Source organism: Hetaerina americana, unplaced genomic scaffold, assembly GCF_022747635.1.
Source record: "Hetaerina americana unplaced genomic scaffold, ioHetAmer1.1.p SCAF_5, whole genome shotgun sequence".
Taxonomy (NCBI): Eukaryota; Metazoa; Arthropoda; class Insecta; order Odonata; family Calopterygidae; genus Hetaerina; species Hetaerina americana.
The window spans coordinates 23,115,865-23,136,701 of record NW_027287095.1 but is presented as its reverse complement, the minus strand read 5'-3'; the positions used below and the strand labels follow the sequence as shown (position 1 = coordinate 23,136,701).

Here is a 20,837-nt window from a genome sequence, read left to right as displayed (position 1 = left end):
TCTGAGCTATATTTTACACAACGAAGACTGCAGTGAACAACTCCAGGGTTAGTTCGGTAACGTGGAATAGAACATAAATAAAATGTGCCATCTGGCGTACGATATTCACACATGCAAATTAAGATGTCGAGTTCCTTTAATTTAACCACCTGTTTCCCACGTATTGGTGATCTTATAAAAAATGCCCATCTTTTGTTTTAAATGAATTTTCCCCAAGGTATCTAGGATTGGAATCCGGCACCTTTCGCAGTTAACTCACTCTCATTAACTGAACCCTGTATTCTCCAGGCTATGATGCCGCCATCTGTCAAATACGAGATCTCGAATTAGTTTTGTTCTCGTCCCTAGGTGTCATGACAACCAATCTACAAGATTAATCTGATTTCAATAAGAGCAATAAATACACCTTTCAATAGTTAAAATCGACCGAAGAGCTGCATAACATTCCAACATATAGTAAATTCCAGGTGATCGGGGAAAATTAACGATTTAACATAATACCATAAGTACATTTATCGAGCGCTTCAAATCTATTTCATTTAAGTGTTCAAACCATTCTACCTTCATCTAGAGATGGTTTAATGACATATAAAAACACAAATAACCTAACTCCACAGAAATTCATTTCCTCTCCCCTCACAATACAGTTCCTATGAGTACCATACGAAAATATCAAAACAGTAGACAAAGCAATTACTTTTAAGACACAATACCACCAACAGAATGTACATATAAGGAAAAGTTCGTCAAAACGATACCTGAACGGGTTGGTGAGATGGCTTTGGATTTTCACCACGTGGTCCCTGGTTCGAATCGCACATCTACGTTTTACTGATCCCTGCATGTGCACATCAGCTGAGGTATGCCGTCCTTCGGGTGAGATATTGCATTGTGGACTACTGAGTGGCTTTAGTTAAGATTAGGTCATCGCCAACAACAGCGTTCTCGCCAACTTTCCTCCATGTTCTCGACAGTTGCGTAGTTATTGTAAAGAACTTAATATTCACCCCAAAATAGAGAAGAACTTTTAGAATGGAAAGATCAATGATAACGGAACGATATTAATCGAATGGATAGATAACTTCTTGTTTATGTTACGATTAAAGCAAGGAATATTTCCTGTACTTCATCCGCTCAGACGAAGTATACACTTTAGTACAGAATTTCAAACTATACGCCGAAATTCAGTTTCGTATCTCGTTTGTTTTACCAAAATGGGAACGTACACCGATCGTTTGGGTCTTGGCGGGAGTAATTTCTCTAATGTTTTGAGACAAAGTTTAGAGAGTTCGACGGTGACACCAAAAACCAAGAATATTATTGATTGTAATGAAGATATTTTGTACGCTTGGAACCAGCAAGATAACTGTTTAATTGCGAAGAATTTGAGGTCCACCGACCCTGAAGAGCCTTCATATCAGGTAAACAAATGAGTTGCGAAAATCTTTTGGGGTGCATGCACTTAAGAATTCTTTATTTTTTGAACTCTGATTGAGATTTTGAAATCTGGAAATTATATATTTCACCTGAGATAAAACCCTATTCAGAAGTAGTGTGTTCACAAAACAGAATACACCCGTTACTTGAAATTAGAAATAATATTTCCTACCATACTGCGCGCATTCATGAAAATTATGTATTAATTCTTCTTACAATTGATTATTGGAGATAATTGGAACCACTGTTCTTTTAATTGTAACCCTGAATAGCTCTTTACCATCTCCTTTAGTGTTTCTATGATGTGATATTCTCCCTTTGAGGCAAAAGTTTCCATTATGTATCGCATTGTTTACATTTTTGATTTGACTTAAACATGGCATGGCATGTAACTCGCAAAACTGGAAAGATTGTATTTTCAAATGAATTCCTAGGAATGCTGCTTTTCCTCGTTATTTATTTTTAGGCAATTGATATAGTGGAAAATATGCAATAGATTATTTTATTGCCAGGGGAATTTTGCCAAGTCGAAATGGAGAGAGAGAGAATAATAAGTAAACATTTTACAATTCGGCTAGTACTTTGTGGCTTGAGTTATTAGGTGTCTGGTAAAAATGAATTTACTTCTTAGACTATGAAATTGCTCTCACGTTGCGTGTTACGATATTTTTAGTTAAAGTTCAGATCATTCTGTGCTATTTCTCCAAAATTATTACTGTTTGTTATGACAAAGGAATGCATATAATCTCCCCGCAAACTTAAAAGCAAATGGTATGGTACATAAAGCTTAGTATTTGTCCAGTAATTATTTATCAAGAAAATACTCGGCTTTGTGGTCGTAATATTGAAGGGAGCACGTATTACATCAGTAATGTAACCGGTTATAACTTTTTGCAATCCTTTTCTGTCTTCTGAATTAAAGAATTATAGCTTTTTTTGAAAATTGTAGACTCTTTTTATATAAAGCCACTCACCGACTACCGGAAAGAATCCAGAAATTTATTGTTGAAATTATTAATACACAATCGTGAAGTTGGATGGCCTGATTTATCATTGTATTTGCAGATATTGTTATTATTTTTGGAACCCTGAAATATTTTAGAATTATATGCCTCTCAACTCAGTTGTCCTGTGACAAGCTTTTAAACTGTTGAAATGAAGAATATTTTTGTTTCATAGTCTCGAAATAGTGGCCTGTTAATCCAATATTAAATTTGGTGGCATGCTTTTTGGTAGTATATTAAGAACATGTAATGTTGATCTTGGCTTCCTCTATCTTTATGATTTCCTTTAATAGTTTTCTGCTTTATTAGTAAGTTCCTCTTTCTCTGTTTCATTTTATTTTTATCATCATCCAACTTTATTTCGTTTTTCATGCCTGATGTCTGCTCAATTATATTTCATGATCTTTTCTATCCCTTTTCATCATCGTAATGATTCTTCCTTGCTAAGTATTACTACCAATGTTATTTACAAGCTGTGATTCAGGTCTATAAAATGTTTTAAGTATTTCATGATGAAAATTCGAACAAATATTATATAATGCACTTATTTTTGCCAATAAATCATCAAAATATAATTGTCAGATGGTCTTTAAACACAAAAATTCAGTAATCGACCCGAAGGTCGGTGTGTTAGATGAGTTAAGAGTTCATCTTAGTACTAAGCCTGACAGCGTGTGAAATTCACTCATTCGAATAGGGGGCTAGTTCCTATCCTGTGCCAGTTTTGGTTTCCCTGGAAGGTCTGGTATCCAAAAAATCACACAGCTTGGGTGGAGGTGAGACTGTCCACAGAGATTTGTCCGGGAATCGAACCCAGGCCCTCCAATTAGCAGTCCTGGGCTGTAGCCCTAATTTTAACTGTCTAGGTTGTTTGGAAAAGCATTGAAAGTCAAGGTTAAGGAGTTAACAAAGCCACTTACTTTTATGCTGAAGGAATTGTCCATTAAATGTAGGGTTTCATCGTTATTTTGACATCACTCTCCTCTTATTGAGTGTTCTTTTGATTTGGTGGCTCCATGATTAATCCCATGCATTAACTTTTAATTGAATGAATATATTAACTCAGCTACAACTTTGCACTCATTGGTCAGGAGGTATATAGGAAAAGTGTGTGCCATTGAATTTTATCTTCTATTCATTTCCTGTTTTCCATCCTAAAGATACGGGGGAATTTTATGTTGTGCCCCAAATCTAAATTAGGAGAACGTATATCATCTCCTTCAAGATGCTTATGGTTGATGATAGACTTTTTACATTCACTGTGCTAATAGTTTACATCTCTGATTGCATTAGAATCACCAGTATATTGAATTCTCATCAACAGTATACATATAATGGTGCAAGTTGCTTTATTTCTTCAAGAAGCTTTGCAATTTGGCACAATTTTTCACTCCCTTCCAAGTGAGAAACCATTCCTTAGACCCATGCATTCTTAATCACCATTGGAAAAAATATTTTTTATATTGTTTAAAATGCAAGGTATGGCAGGAAATATGCATAGACTATTAGAATAGGTGAGTTATATTAGATATGTACTTGTCTCAGACTTGGGGTGTGGTAGTCCAGTGGTACAACATTGGAGTGCTGACCATAGGTCCCTAGGTTCGATTCCTGGGTATGCCTCTCTGGGCACCCTTAGCTCCACCCAAGCTGTGTGATTTTTGGGGAACCATATCTTTCTGAAAAACCATAGCCAGCACAGGAAAAGGAATTGGCCCCCCTACCCTGGTGTGTGAATTTTTTGTGCCATCAGGCTTAGTATTAGGTGAACTCTACCATCCCCTACCAAACCTATGATTACTGCATTTTTAGTTTTTTGTCCCAGACTGCAAAATTGTGTGTGGCAGATAGAAAATCAAAATGGGCCCTGGGGTAAGGCTCGGTTGTATATTACCAATGATGTTTTGAAGTGTATAAATCATGGAAGCGGTAACAGAAGCATGTATTGTAGTGCTAAAGGCAGGAACGTAGCTGGGAAATATAGATCAGGGCAGGCTTGTGGAAAATGAAGCCCCAAGTCAGTATCAAGGAATTCAATCATTGCTTAACCTGTGCTCTAGTGATGGGATTAATATAAATCATAAGAAAACGAAAATAACGACATTCCATGGAAATAGGTATGCTAAGTTAAACATAGAAGTTGGAGGCAATGAATCAGAGCAGGTAGAACACTTAATCAAGTTTTGGGAAAGAAAATGGTCAAAATAGTAAAGACATTTAAATAAAAAATGTGTTTAGTAAAGAGCCTTAATAAAAGATCAGGGTTCGATGACAAGGATATTAGCTAAACAATTTCGGATATACCTGTATGAATAAAAACATTGATATGGAGTCCATTCACTTATGGCTGTGAAACATCATTTAAGCAAGAGGATAATTTTGGATTGGAGGCTCTTTTGTCAAGGAGATCATAAGAGGCAAATTCTTCTATACTGCCATAACCCTAGTTAGATGGGACAAATGTTAAAAATTTTCTTTGATAGGTGTGCAAATTAATGAATGGAGACATTTCAAAGAAACTGCTGGAGATACCGCAACAGTAACTTTTAACAGAGTCATCCACTAATGTGCATTTCAATGCAACAATTTTAGTGTGTAAAAATCATCTAGGTCATCGCAAAGGATTTTTACTTTCTGAAATTGTTGCATTGTAATGAATGGAGGTTTAATTTACATCGTAATTTATCAAATTGAATTAAATTAAGGGTTCAAAATGGCTAACCAAATTTTTAAAGTAATGGAAGCTTGTGAACATTTTTCTCTTCCAATTTTCATGTTTTGGCCTCACAATGGGAATTTCAAGGAATCGATTGGGTAGCAGTGTCAGAAAATATCATAATTAAGCTTAATATTGTGGAAAAACTCAGTTTTATCAATTTCTGATGAAGGGTTGAAGTGTTAATGAAGTAGTAATTCATGGTAGTCAGTAACTGCTTGTTGTCTGCTCAGGATTTGTATGCATTGAGAACAAACCTGATTGAGACAAACATTTCTCCTTTTCTTTTAATTTTTCACAAAAATTGAATATGACATAACTTGGCCCTTCATGTTAAAATTGAGTTTCTTCAATGTACATACTTTTAATGTTTTTAAAAATCGTAATAGGCATACAAATTTCAGATTTAGATCAATGAAATTTAAATTTAAAAATGTTAGTAATGATATTTGGACTCGGGGCAATTTCTGCATCATTTTATTCTTATACACTTGAGGGCATCCCTGAATAATTCTATTTTTACATTTGAATATATTTTACCTTAGTAATCTTTTTTCTTCAGAACTATAATTTTTAAATTTTACTATTAACCTTTTATCAGCTCTGTTATATCTTGATAATAAATGCACTTATGTAATCGTGCTTGCAAACATTTATAATAAATATGCTCAGGAAGTTTGAAAGACTAATCCTTTGAAACTACATATTCTACTAAGATGAGGTTTTTTTAATTCATAATAATGTTCCATAAAATCAGCAATCATTGTTTCATAATCTTTTCCAGTTTATTTTCATTTTTAGTTAATTCTTTTTAGATTTTTAAGTGTTTTCAAGTTCAAATGCTAAAATTATTCTTTTGACAAAACCTCAAACTATACCTGATCAGCAAATACTGCCTCTACCATCAGCAATAGTTTGGCCTCATTTAGGTCAAATTAATTTGTTTACCATTATATTCATTTTATTGGAAAATTTGAATTTTATTTTATCATTATTAGAAGCTTTCAGCTTTTTGTTGCTCATGTAAAGAATAGGTTTACCATAAAAATAGTTCAGTATGAGCTATGCACAAAGAGTGTTTAGACAATGAGGGAAAGCAGAAAATGGCCATGACCATCATAGGCTTAGCTAATTTATATCTATGGAAAATATACACCTCCACATACCTGAAAAGCAGGAAGTTGTTTTTCAGTTTTTTTACTCTATGCACCTCTTAATTTTGTCATATATATCCTACTGAGGCAATTTTGTATTTGCTGTATATCATGATCCAGTATTTTAGTCACATTGTGATGCCATAGATGAGTTTTTTCATTTCTCTGTAAGAAACTTATCGCTCAAAGTTTGTCATAGTAAAAATTGTTAGCTATTAACATACATAGCATAAATGTATATTCATTGGCATAAGATACGGAGATTGGGGAAGGTGAAATGAAAGCTCTAGTAGAGCTTAGTAAAAGTGATGAAAATAGCTCTTAATTGAAGTATGAAAATTGAATAGAAAAAAGTATGAAAATAGCTCTTAATTGACTTAATACATAGGAAATGGTTTCCTGCATGAACTTATGGAACTGCTTCATGATGAAGTTTAAATGACTTGTATTTAATGCGGGATTACATGATAGTATGACTTACTTCATCAAGCCTTTTAGCACACAATTTTTTTCACTCCAGCCTCTAATAACCAGACTGTAAGGAAGCATATTTTACATTATGCAACAAATTAATTGGCATCCCCAAATCATGTTGTTTATTCTCTATCATTCCATGCTATTATCTATATCAAAATATTAGCTAAAATATGAACAAAAGTTGCATTCACTGGTGCACCGAAACATTTTTGTATGAGTAATAAATACAGGCCAATAAACTGTGGATGTTGTATAGTATATATTATGATATATGTTGCTGGTCAGAAAACACCAGATGTTGGTATCCTGGGCAAAAGGTACCAGAAGTCAGGGCAAAAATTATTATCTCCTTTACCTCAATTATGAAGTAAAGCACAATAAATCTGAATACCAGTACCTAGGAAAAAAATCTTAGGTACTTTTCATTGCATGGGTCACTAGTAATGGGCTTGCTAGTCCCTTCTTGGTGCATAGGATGGTTAGGTATTTAATTGAAACCAACAATACTCAATCAGATTAATTTCTCTGTTTTTTAATTATTGATTTAGTCGTAAAATAAGCACAATTGAATGTCTGCAACAATATATATGAAGATAATTAGGAATTTGATAATGAGATGTTATCGTTATGAAAAATCTATTTCTAACATTTGAAGTTCCATAAGTTGCTAATATAATACATGTGAGGTGGCTGATTACGACTGTATCTATTACCTACTCAATCATTAAGAACACTGCAATGTAATGTTTCTACTATGTTAGCCTATTAACTACAGGATTGTAACAGAATAATTCGGGCCTGTTAAATTCTTGTGTAATAATTTTCGTATGTGCCAGTGGCAGTCATGATTCAGGTCCATAGTTGACATTTCTGCTTTTGGAGTATTTAAAGGCATAAGCACTTAAATTTGCATTAACCTATAAGTTAATAGTGAAGAGTGCACTCTAATCTGACTGTTGGAAATGAATTGCCTACGTTATCTTGCCCCAAAGTTTTGTTTATGTAGCATATGTAATGAGACAGTCTATAATAAGCCATTCAGTGCTTTCAAAATATAAATTAAAACTACTAATTAAATAAAACTACTACTAAAATAAATAAACTAATAAAAAGAATTTAAGTCTAAAATTTCCATGATAATTTTCATCCATTTTCACTTAAGGCACCAAAACTTACAAATAATGTTAGAAGTGTCTCTTTGGGTGAAGATAAAACACTTATTGTTCTTCATCTATTCGATTTTTTTATAATTTCAGCATTTTCTCTAGCCTTATTTTGCGGTGTACTCCGCTGCATTCTGGTGCATTGTGTCGACTATGCTGTGCTGTCAATCAATTTCGTTAAATTCAGTATCGATTGGTTCTGTTCGAAGATACCTAGTATTCATTTTAAGTATTATAGCTCGTGTGGTTTTATTGGATTTTTAAATTGTTTCCCTTGCCTGATTCGCATCTGCTGCGTTGATTGCTCTCTTGTTTTTTTCCTGAATTACTGGGAAATCTGCTAGCTGTATTTTTCCTGTTGCCTGAGTGCCTCCTTGTTTTGTTTTACGTTATAGTATTGCATCATCTATTGGCTACATGATATTTTCTTCCTTTTACTCTTGTTTATACTCATATTCTTTAATTCTTTTTTCGTATTCTTTTTAATTCGCGACCACCAACCATTTCCATTACGTAGTTTATTGCCTAACGCTCACCAGACTATAAGAGCCGACGGTCACAGTTATTTCTTTGTTTGTCCGGTATTTCATTTATTTTTCCTCGTCCATCGTGCTTTTAATCCGAATTGTCTGGTAGTTCTTCGCTGTGGTTTCTAAGGCTTATTGAACCGTAAAGACTTTAAATTTAACAGTGTAATAGTCAAATATGCGCTCCGTTTGTAAATTTTCTTCACCGGTGAAATATGTACAACATTTTTTTCAGTTCCTACGACGAGGTTGTGATAGAAAACGTGCGATGCATTTTGCCCGACTTTAGGAACGACGTTCTACAGTGTACACGAATCTTAAAACGTGGGGACACAGCATTTATGTTGCACTCTTGAGTGCACAGGCCATTATGATTTGCGGTGCTTATCCACGTAAACATTTACGCGGGTTTATTAAATCACGTTAAACCGAGATTTTTGTGCAAATTCTATAGTCATCGTTCGAATGTCTTACCCTTATCCATTTTACTTCGAAAACTTCAGTTGTATTTTTGGACCAAATGGACGTCTGCTCTCAAACGGTATTGTCCTAAAAAAATACGCTTAATTGGTGAAGGAAGCTGATCTTTCTAGATCTACCCAGTAATCCATGACGTTCTCTCATAAGTGTTGGTTCAGTTTTATCTTCCTACGGAGTAGAGATAGTGAAATACATTTAATGGATACACCTTCGCGGCAGCGTTGCTGTATTTTTTTACGTCGGACTAGAGAGACTAGTTCCCAAGCGCGAAATTTCCACTCAGCTTCCCATTCACTGCGGTCTCTGTTTTTCCACGAAGTACGTCGTGGAGTTATGAATATCGATAGTGTCGACCGTCATGGAGTGGTGGGGGCAAAAATTTGCTGCGGACGGTGAGGTCTTCCCACTCATCCACGCCGCTGCGACTCAATGTTATTTTGCTCTTTGAATTTCAAATGAAAGCATCCGTTATTTCCTTAGACAACTAATCATTTTTTTTATATTCTGGTTCTGTTGTTGATGGCATTAATTTTCCTCAAGAGGAAGCGAAGGGAATGATTAGGAGCGTGGTGCAACGTGAGATTCGTATTCATTTTGGCGTTGCGACGATGCGGCATTCTGTTTGCTCGTCATATTCATTCGTCCGAGCTTGTCTCGTCTCTAATTAGTTCATTTTAAAGGTCAGCGTTATCGCTAAGGGCAATCATCAAAAGTTTATGTTATCTAATTTTAGAAATCTCAACGTTACGTGTTCTATTTTGGGAAATGGGTGGAGTGAAAATACTAGAAAACGGAGGTCTCTGGAGGGTAACCATTGGAACACATTGGGAAACGCGTCGCTCAATGACAGTGGAGAGCAAGCCGCATGTGACACAATTCTTGAAATGATTTTTTAATATTTTACCCTTATGACGAATTGATTTTGAGAAAGATAGCGCTCCTCTGTGTGCTCAGAGACGAGTTAATTAGGGCAGTCGAAAAATGTGAATTTAATTTTCGATTTTATGTGTAGACTAGTTTATTATGCATAATGTGTCCGTCCGTCTGTGGTGGATCCCAAGCTGAAATTCTGAGGATGCTTTTGAGCACCCTAAGCAAAATCTAAGCAGAGTGATGTCTTGTGTGTCAGACATTCCTGGGAAACCACAGGCAGCTCAGATAAAGGAATCCTATCCATAATGCGTCAATTTCACAATTCTGTGGACGCACATGTAGTACGAGTTATGGTGTGAGATCATATAGTATATCAAACCAATCTTTGGTTTGTTTACTTGAATTTCTAAATGCGACCCGTAGGCCTCGAAAACCTCTCTCACTGTTACTATTTTACCAATGCTTTTCACATCGGTTGCACGTGATCTCTAAGTGAAAGGAGCCCCCGGACCATTAGCCGCGCCCCTCCATTTAAACGCGTGTTATCTTCCCTCACGTAACCGCCTCGCCTTCCGACTCTAGAAATCAGGTGAATTCTCGGCCTCTTGCTAGCCAACGGGTTATTTCCCACTTCGGTATTTTTCCCGCAGACATCTGTTTTCAATCGGTGGTCTTTCTTTCGCGTTGATAGAAACACTCGATTAAATCTTAAACTGAGAAAAAATAATGTAAATATCGTCATCTCTATGCGATATTGGAGCGATATACTATTTTATCTCCTGCAATTTCCCGGGCTACCATATGCACGTACCTGAAGTTACTCACGCTTGCAATTACGCGCACCCAAACACCTCATTGTGACGAACCCGTTTTGAAAGCTTGAAGAAATTCAATTTTCGTTTAATCTGCTCGTATATACGCCAAATGTACTCTCTTTAATAATTATTTAATCGCATACGGTCTTGAAAAAGTATGAAAGCGACGGCCTTAAAGTGCATCTTAAAGGTCGTGGGCTAACAAAAAGGTTTTGGATGTTTTCTGTAATCTCTTACCCGTTTTCTGGGTCTTCGGTGTAGCTTATCTCTTATAAGCACTACCGATTCAACTACGCATGCGTACAAATGTTGTCGAAATGCTTATACATCTACATAATACCCCGCAAGCCGCCGCAATGGCGTGTAGCGAGGGGTGTTAGGTCACCAACCGTAAAAGGGAACAATATCACATGCAAAACAACAATATGGAAAATTACACCCACAGCAGCGTACACACGCAAAATCCCTTCATCCAACACTCATGCAAACACAAATACCATAAACCAGCAAACAACTGCACCCCAGGATGCATCACGAAAGCCATCCAGCAACATGCAAGCCGGGGCACAACAAGCAAGAATGCAAAACTCCACCTCCGCATGAACATGCAACACAAAACACTCTACCCCCCGAGGAGACTGTGGAAGGCAGGGAATGCGACCCAACGTTGCAGATTGGTTATAATAGTGTTTTTTTGTCCTACCAGAGTAAGAACACCCCGGGAATTTTGCATTTTGTATTAACCGGTCTAAGTTCGGTTTTCTTTTCTCCACCGCTTGATTGCTACTCCTGCTGACGCAGGGGCAGCTCTTTCTTTCCCTTTCGAAACCAGCGCCACCCAAGTCTCGTCCTACCTCCCCTCCACCCTCCGTCGTACTTTCTGCACGGCGAGATCATCCTCCGCCCTTAGTTTTTTTTCTGCGTGAGCCCACCTCACCCGCTCCGTTTTCTCTCCTGTCCCTTCCTGCCGGCCCTAATTTCGTATTCCAGGCCACAATTTTTAAGTTATCCTCCTCTGCGTGCGCGCCCCTTTCCATCTTTCACCTTGCGACCCCCTCTTCCGTTTTTCTATCTTTGCTCGTCTTCGTTCTCAGCCTTCCTTTTCTTAAAAATTAGTCATCGGCGACGTTGTTTTTCGTCTTAGCTTATGTTAAGGGTATTTTTATCGACCAGTGGATGCCGAGGTCTCCCGCTCACGCTTAAATTTTGGCGGTAATACTTGAACGATATTCACTTGATGTTCTCCGTCAGAAAATGTTATGAAGAAATAGGTGCCCTCGTACGTCCAAAACCGTAAAAATAATATCCACAGTAAATTTCCGCTTTGGCTTGAAGAGAATACGATCACACCTGTGCCATTCCATGCAAGACAACGATACAAATGTAAGATTAATGCTGCCATTCCTCTATTGATGATCGGTATAAGTAAATTAGTGAATAAATTAATGGCTTCCCACACTTGAGGTTTAAGTGCAATGTTTGAAAGTGTGTGGAATATTACAATTGTATATTTTCGTAACCTTGATTACCTGAAGGCTGCATGCTTTCGGGTTACACAGCGTGAGTTGCTTTCTGCTGACAGTCAGGAGAAAGCAATATGCGGTGAAACCCGGAAGCATATGTACAGCATTCGCAATCTTTCGCGGCGAAAGCTTTCGCATCGTTTTTGCCTTGATTACGCGTTGAGTTGCCTCGCTAATTACACAATTATTATATTTTTCTGTAGGTAACAAATACCAAAGTTTTTATTGATCGACCTCATCTGAACTCTGTAAAAACCAATTCTAGGGAATACAACATAATATAAGATACTATAATAAAAAAATAGCGTTTTTGTCTTGTTAGTTCGGTTTGATCTTGTGGTCACATTTAATTTTTTTCATTATCTCCCCTTGTTCGAATAGGTTTTTCCCTTACGCGCCATCTATTATTCCAGCATTCGTGCAAGTGTGAATAATAGTTGTGTCAACTTGGCCGTGGCACTTCGGAATGCAATATCGAGCAGTTATGAAATGAAAAGTCGAGACTGCGCGGGAAGCCAGTTAACGCCGACTTGCGAGGTCAATTAGTTATATTATTCGCCTCCGGCCGTTCATTTGTCCGAAATGAGTTAATCCATTATCGTTGCCAGTGAACCGCTCCGAGATTGAGGGCGTGACTAGAGTGCTCCGTGGAGTCGAGAGTTGGCAGAGTAAGGGCTCGAACTCCCGGTCCCCGTTTGTGAGAGAAGGCTCTCATCCCCCCAACCCACCCCCACCCCCTCCCGCCAAAGTGGAGAACGTACTAGCTACGCACATCACCACCCACCCCCCTCCCCGAGAGCTGATTCTCCCACCTCCCTCACCGCCTCCTCATCTCCGAAGGGGTTGAAATGAAGGTGGAGAGGGAGTGGTAGGGGGGAAGCGGCCAAGCAAAGGAGGGTTGGAAGGCGGAGGCCACGCCTTCCCGGGCATTAAATCATAAAGGGGAAAACATGGAGATCCTCCGCCGCCGCGCTTTTGGGAGAGGAGAGCTGCCGCTCCGCCGTGAGTGGTGGCTGAGAGTCGGTCGGGTGCCGTGCGAGATGAAATGCGGGAATCTCTCAAATGTATGGGCCGCGTGTCGCTCGCTGCATGCGTAAGTCTTGGGCTAGGGATTTCGGGAGGATGGGGAACGGGTTCGGGGGAAGGTCAAAGGGATGTAATGGGATGTCGGGAAGAGGGGAACGGGGACCCAGGGTGGGGTGGGCAAGGGAGCGGGGAGAGGTGTCGAAGGAATTAGGGAAAGAGGGAGCGAGAGGGAGAGGAGGAGGAAGGAGCGCAGTAATATCCTCACTTCCCCTGCGCCTCATCCTGTTATCGTGGCACTCTCACCGTCGTTGATTTACCTAACTACAATAATCGCCGTATTTCATCATACATGTTTCCTCCCCTTCCCTCCTTTTCCCATATTACCAGTTCCTCTCTCTTCTTCCTCGTTCCCTTCCTCCGCCCGCACCACGCCACCCGTTAGGGCTCGTTCCCATTAAGGATTCCCATTCAGCTACGGCATTGCTTTGCCAATTCCTAGGTTTTTTGTCACTGTGGTGGTGGGAATAGTGCCAAGAGGAAAAACTAATTCTGGCTGATTGAACAGGCACTTGATGCGCAAATAATCCTGGCATGTATGCGATTTCAAAGATATTTAGTCACCTTCAAATGAATTATCGTTTCATTTTTTGTAATGGAGGTTGAGTGTTCGCACGATTTTTTTTAAGATTAGTATGTTGATAAGTAAATACTCCACCCTTTTAACTAATGTTATTGAAGTGGTTAATTGCTTATTTGGAATTTAAAATTTGGGTGTAACACGATTTAGAAGAAATAGCCAGAGTTTTCATCTGAGCATTACTATACTAGTGATTCTCACGGAGATTTAATTAGGCTGTTCACCTTGAAATTTTCACAAAGTAAAATGTTCCTCAGATGTGACATTTCATATTTTATTTTATCGGCTGTCCTTATTTTCTTGATTAATGTGATTCAATCGTGAAACCCTTGTAGTGCCACTGATCTAGAACTTTTTTTTTAATTGAGAATTTTTGTAAATAATTGCATCCATATTTGGTTAGAATGATTGATACATTACGGTATTTTTAAACTTTCTAGTAGTATCATATCTAGCTAATTATTACAATCGCCTTTCGCCTTGCTTCAGAGTTGGCAAGTAGGTATAATAGGTTTTAAATTATAGTTGTGTGTGGGCTAGTGATGTTTTGCCATTTTTTGTTTGACTTTGTTATTGGGTGCTGCCATTAATGGCTAAGTTTTATTTAAATATAAATGCTGGTTATCTCTAGGTCGAAAAATATAACATTTTGTTTATTTCACTGTATTTTCGTGTATTTAGAAAATATTTCAAGATTTTCAAGAACTCCCTCTTTTGTGATTACCGGGATTAGTGCCGGGGTGTGACTCTTTAGTAGGAACTTATTATTCTTGTGTCTGGGTTTAATAGTAACATGGCCTCAAAAGAGTATACTGAAGTCATCTATGGAAATGATAACTTGGGAAATGATATTATAAATTGGGAATTTCAGTTGTTAGTATCTCTTGGCTTATAAGTAGGGTCCATAATGTCTTGAGAAAAAAAGGAATTTAGGCATGTTATATAAAAAATGTTATAGCAAAAATAATCTGGTGAGGATTTGAGGCGAAGGAAATAATACTTAGATTTCCCTTGCGAAAAACAAGGAGGTTCTACTACTCTCAACTACTTTATTCTTGCGTTCCGATGAACTTCGTGACAGAAAATGCACCCACAATGGCAAGTGATTCATCCTGCTTCGGGTAAGTGTTACAAAATACGCGAGAATTCTTCGGGTCACTGCGCAGCGGTGCTGGCGGGATTCCTTACTTTTCTCTTTGGACGCCCTCCCGTAAAAGGGGACCGTTCCATGAATTTTTCACGCCCCGAACCCTCACGCGTCTTCAAGCGAACGATCGGCACCGTCGTTTTGTCTCTTAAGCCGACTGCAGTCTTCCCTTCCCCCCGCCCGTCCCTCCGCCACACCCCCGTGCCGCGAGCAGTCGCGGACTTCTTTTTTTTTCATTCCGTCCTTCTCCATCTCGCGCTCCTTTCTCGCACCCACCCGCTCCCGATCCCTCGTCCTCCCTCCACCAGTCACCCACCCTCCCATTTGGAAAGTGCTCCTCGGTGAACGGGAACGGAGGGTAAAAGAGGGGCGGAAAAAAACGAAAACACCTCTCGACAAGTCAGTGAGGTAGTCACCCCCAAAGGGGTGCGCGGGAGAGAGAATATTTTATTTCTGAACAAATATGCCTCCTTTTCCCCTCCGCAACCGCTCTCCCCCCCCCTTATTCATCCCCTCCCCTCCTCCCCCTGCCCACCCAAAGCGCCGCTTTTTTTTTATTTCCACAATTCTCTTCGCCCGCACTCCCCCTCGACTCTCCTCCACGTCCATCCCCTCCCACCTGCCAGCCACCCTCTTTTACTCACTCCCCAGTGGGCCACCAAAAAGTGCCGTCGTGCCGGCGGCGTGTATATGCTTTGCCTTCCAGGGGCCTCCTCCCGACGCCCCCGCATTCCCTCTTCCCTCCACCCCCTTCCTTCGCCACCGTCCCTTCCCCACCCGCCTTATCCCTCCCCCCTCCCACTATTACCATTCCTCCCTTATGCTCCGGTAAATCCCTCTCCGTGCAAACTCACTTTACGGCACATATCTCACCCCTTCCAAACACTCCTTGGCTCTCCCCTCGCTCGCAGCATCAGTCTTCACTTTCCCCACCAGCCCCTTCCTCCCCCCACCTTCCCCTCATTCCCCCCTCCCCAATGGATCCCTCGCCTTTGTCTTTTTTTCCTCTCCGTCCACGCCGAGCCTCGCGGCCGGTCTTCTCTTTCCTCTACTCTTTATTTTTATGTTTCCCTCCGTTCGCCCTTCCTCTCCGCTGGTTTGTTTTTATGTCTTCGGTCTGTGAATTAACATCTACTCTCGTTATCAACTTTCCTTTTTATTCCTCTGGTGCGCTCTCTCCCACTTTCTCCCCGAGATGTCCATTTCGCGTATGATATTCAGATGACTGTTTCAAAACTGTCTTTGTAGCGATTCGTGAGCTCATGGTGATAGGAAAGGTTCTTATGTGTGTTTGGAAGGTGGGAATGCTTGAGGCCCTAGGGCATCGTCGTGAAGCCATACGATTGTTCTTGGGAGCGCTCTTGAATTTGCCTCAAATGAGGGATGTTTTTTGATTAACCCATTGCTTAAACGTCTGTTTCTTTAGTTCGAGAATCTCTGGGAAATTCATTCAAACGAAATGATTTAATGGAAATTCTAAACTTCATTGCCTTATGTTTCTGTTAATTTTTGTAAATTCAGCAATCGTTGAATAATATATTTACAGGTAAAGCGTAATTCGTTATAATGTTCCAGTTTTTATTGATTGACTGTAGGGAAATTTTAAGGATTTGTTAGTAACATTAATTCGCCCCCAGATACCCATTTGCTCCATCCAGAATCCCCGCTACACTTGTGACTAGCACAGTACACTCTTTCGATCAATTTCGTGTTATTACATTGAAGATATTTTTTTTGTAACAAGGAGAAGTGATGAACCATATTTCCCCTATCGTTTTTTTCTTCCCTATTGTGCTGCGTAATAACTACTTATTGTTCCTCAAATAATTCGTCTTTCTTTGATTGCTCATTTTCTACTCTTTATTGGTTTTAAATTAATATTTCTGCCAAATTTGAGTGTGGGGAATGGTTTTGAAGGTTTAAGAGGTTTATTTTTATTAAGTCCTCCGTTCGATAACTTTGCCTTCGAGATCGTGCACCCGCCGGTTGGCACGGCATCCTCATGCGTACCTCATCTGCCGCGCCTCTCTTCGCCCGCTTCTTTTGCCACGGCATTCGCCATCTGCGGGAGCCTAGCATCCGTGCTGCCACTGGTAAGTGGTGGGGGAAGGGTAAGGGGGAGGATTATGGCGAATTTGGGTGGACACTCTGAAAAAACTGGTGAGTCTCATTGCGGATGAACCGATCGTGGAGAAAGTGTATGGGCAGAGCTGTGAAAGCGAATGTTATGGTACGATATGGTCGGATGGGACGTTAAACTGCGGACCCCTTGGCGCCTTTCGTAAAGAGTAGGCTAATGCCGACGCCGGGTTTCTCTCCACCCTTCATCCTTTCCTGTCCATCCCCTATGGCGCAAATGACCTTAGCTGTCGGTCGCCTCCCCTCAAAACTACTACTATGGAGGAAGGGTCCTCTCGCAGCGAACAATCACTTTGGGGTAGCTGTGACGTCATCTCTTCAGTTATATTGTATTCATGCCTCCCTTATCTCTCCACTTTTCCTTGTCACGTTTCTTTCCGCTTAGCCCTTTCGAAAAACGTGTTTGTATTCTTTTCTTCGTGCTACACCTTAGAGCACCGAATCTCGGCCCTTCTCCTACCGAAAATAATAATTTTCTGTCAAAATTAATTTCAACATTTATATGCTAGCTTCATTCCATGATGCAAAGTCGTGCATTTTATTGGCAAATTGATACTCTTATCCGTCCAAAAATGACTTGGTCGAATGTTAAAAAAATATTTCCTTGATTAATGACTTACCGTATAAATCACCATTATCAATTATCATTCCTAAGATAAGTGAAGTTTGCAACTCAGCTACTGCACACCGTTCACTTTTCATCTAGCCACTTCATTTCTTTGTGCCTTCCTTCAGGACCGTTGTAATGTACTTGACGGGTTTTATTCGTTGTTTCCCTATTTAATGTATTCCATCTACTTTTTATAATCAACTTTAATCTCTTAGGCGAGATACGTTTTCCTCAATGATGTTTTGTTCTTAGACTCGCAGTGCTTTCAAAACACGAAAAAACTGAAGAACAATGGTGAGTCCGTTCTTCCTTCTATCCGTACTCTTCGTAGTACTTAATGATTCGCTTTTTATTTGCGATATATCCAATTAATTTGCGTATTATTTCTTTGAAACCACAAACGCATTTCTTCCAATCTCCTCTATTTTGCAGCTGTTACTGTGTTCACTTCTTCCTCCTAGAAAAGTATGATGCAGGTATGCTTGCACGAAGGTTTTCCTTGCTTTTTGCTTTTTAGACTTCTAGGTGTTTGGTTTTCTTTAGCTTTTTATGCTGTCTAAATCTTCCTTACTTTCTTGCTGCAATTCTAAGTATAGTATACTAAGGCCCCATATCCCTTCTTAACTTCACTTAAATATTTTACTGTCTAACTTTTATTTTAACCGTTTCTCCGTTTCTTTTTCCGTAGTACATTATTACAATTTATTCTTTGAGCTGTACCTTATTGAGTAATTTTCCATATCCCTCAGCATGCAATTAGAAACAATAATTAATGTATATGATTCTCATAGTCATGATTATCACTCTCAGTCATGATTCTCAGAAATAGTCTGTGTGAGAATATTCCCAGATCGCAAAAGATTACTGGTCTATATTGGTGTTCCTTAAAAAGATTCGACCTATGGGTGGTGATATGCATGGGTTAATGATATTTCACCGAAAGAGTTGTTCCACTTAATAAATAATGAATTTTTTGGACGGATTTTTCGTTTGATGATGAGATTTATTTTTGCCAATTTTAGTGATAATCGCAGTACTAATATTTCTCAGTCCCAGCGGAAATCTGCCTGCCCGGCACTTGGGTTTCGGCTGGGCGACGTCCTCGACAGTTGAATTGTTTGTGATTTTGCTTGTTACTGCTTGTTTACAAATCCAATACGAAAACCAACTTCTTTGTTTTTGAGTTTTTTGTTAAAAATACGAGTTAAAAACACGTAACAAAATGGCGCGGATTTGTTCTCGTAAATTTTAGTAGGCGTTTATGTGGTTATTTCTTTTGCCTTTTTTGGATATAAGTTGAGGATTATTTGAACATCCATTATATAGTTTACCCTTCATGAAATGATGCCCATAAGTACCAAGGGCTCATGTTCGCTGGGAGAAACACATTATAGTGACATGAGTTTAGGAGAGCAATCAAGAAATACTTCAACTTAGCCGCGTATTTGCGAATTTAAGCATCCTAAACCACGCGGAAAGAGTTAATGGTGTAGGAAATCAGAGTAAATAAAGTGGCAAGTTTTTTTTTCGCTCTCCCCCTTCGATTGTAGATCCCATAAAGCGTTTATGGCATGTTCCTTCCGAGTGGCGGAGTCGAGGTCTTTGGACTCCCACAAACAGTATCCTCCCGGGAATCGGTGGGCCCACGAATATTGGGGTTGAGGATGTCATTTGGTTGGATTGGGAACGAGGGCGGGAGAGTTTGTTTCCAAGGATATTTGTCACCTTTCATATGCAAAACATGGATTCGTCCGCGGCGAGGGTCTGGGGTGGGGGAGTGACGGGATTTCGGATCGCGCCGAGGGTGAATGGGGTGGTGACGGCGGTAGGAGCGAGGGGCCCGGGGAAGGGAAACGCTGTGGGGAAAATGCGGTAGAGTCATGCAGAGTAACGGGGGCGAGAAAGAAATATTACGTGAATTTTGAGACCAATATCCAATCCCAGGAGTGAGCACAATGTCGTATAAAATGGTGGTTCATTGTCGGGCTGAGCGTGGAATGGGGAGTGTCGTGGTAGGGGAAGTGTGAGTAAGACGGGGAGAGGAAGAGGAGGGAAGGCTTGAGATACGGCAGCCACGAAGGGTGGCTTTGAGGCGAGACGTGGAGTTTTTTTTTGGAAGAAAGCACGGGACTGTGAAAGGGGGAGTAGAGAGTATTGGTTGAGCATTCGACAATGGTTCAAAAGCAAGAATAAAGCTGGCCTTCACGTCCCTCGTTGAAGCGACAAATTTGAAAAGTGAGATCCGTTTTGCAATTATGTGCATCCTGTTAAATTGGTTATGAGACGGAAAGAAGGAGATGAGTTTATGTTATCATCATCATGAAGAAATCAGATTAAGGACTGAGTATGATGTTTGTCGGTTCAGAAGGGGTGGGGAAGGGTCTGTTGACGGTGACATGGGTGGCGCGAAATCTTTTGAAATGATTTAAAGGAGATCGGGAATTTCTGCAGTATTTGCACCGCAAGAGTGGCAGAAGCCGATACTATTGTTTAATGCTGTCAATCAGAGTTGGCGGGCTATTGTTGAATATTACTATTGATATTTTGGGTTGCAATTTTATTCATTCTTTTGGATCGAATGAAACTGTATCGTAGTGTTAGGGATTAGACTGACGCAGAGGGCTTGAGCCTATTAGTTATTTTTACAACCCTTTGATACTTGGGAGAAAATGTTTCCAGTTTTAATAAAAATTCATTACTTAGTGAATAGTAATTTTAATGACAATGAGCTAATACTAGATACTGTATTAGTTTAAGATCGACCAAAAACATAAGGCATAAAGGTTTCAATTGAGAATCATTACCTACTAAAAGCTAGTATTCGTTAATGCTTTAAAAAATCTGCGGAATTTATTTCGGCTCGGCAGTATAGAATTTTCGAGATAAATTTACGGCAATCAGTAGGGTTATTCATTCCCACCCGAAATTTAAACGTCGCTCAGCAACGCGTCAGTTGGATCGGAAAAATATTTGGCGAAAAATCTGCCAATTTTATAATACGAAAGTGGAAACTCATTAAAAAACGTCTATAAGTTGCCATTCTTATTGACAACTTTTTTTACAGTTGCGGAGGAATAGAAAATAAATATGACGATTCAGTCACAAATAA

The 20,837-nt window shown here is 39.4% G+C and overlaps 1 protein-coding gene across 1 annotated transcript in view; it reads left to right on the top strand.

Annotated features, from left to right (window-relative positions):
- Window positions 1-1,214: 1,214 nt before the first annotated feature.
- The window catches only part of mbo (Nuclear pore complex protein Nup88), a 361,088-nt gene continuing 341,465 nt past the window's right edge, over window positions 1,215-20,837 (top strand). Inside the window, exon 1 of the mRNA XM_071591761.1 lies at window positions 1,215-1,421. Coding sequence (XP_071447862.1) covers window positions 1,215-1,421 — 207 coding nt within the window. The remainder of the gene's footprint in view (window positions 1,422-20,837) is intronic.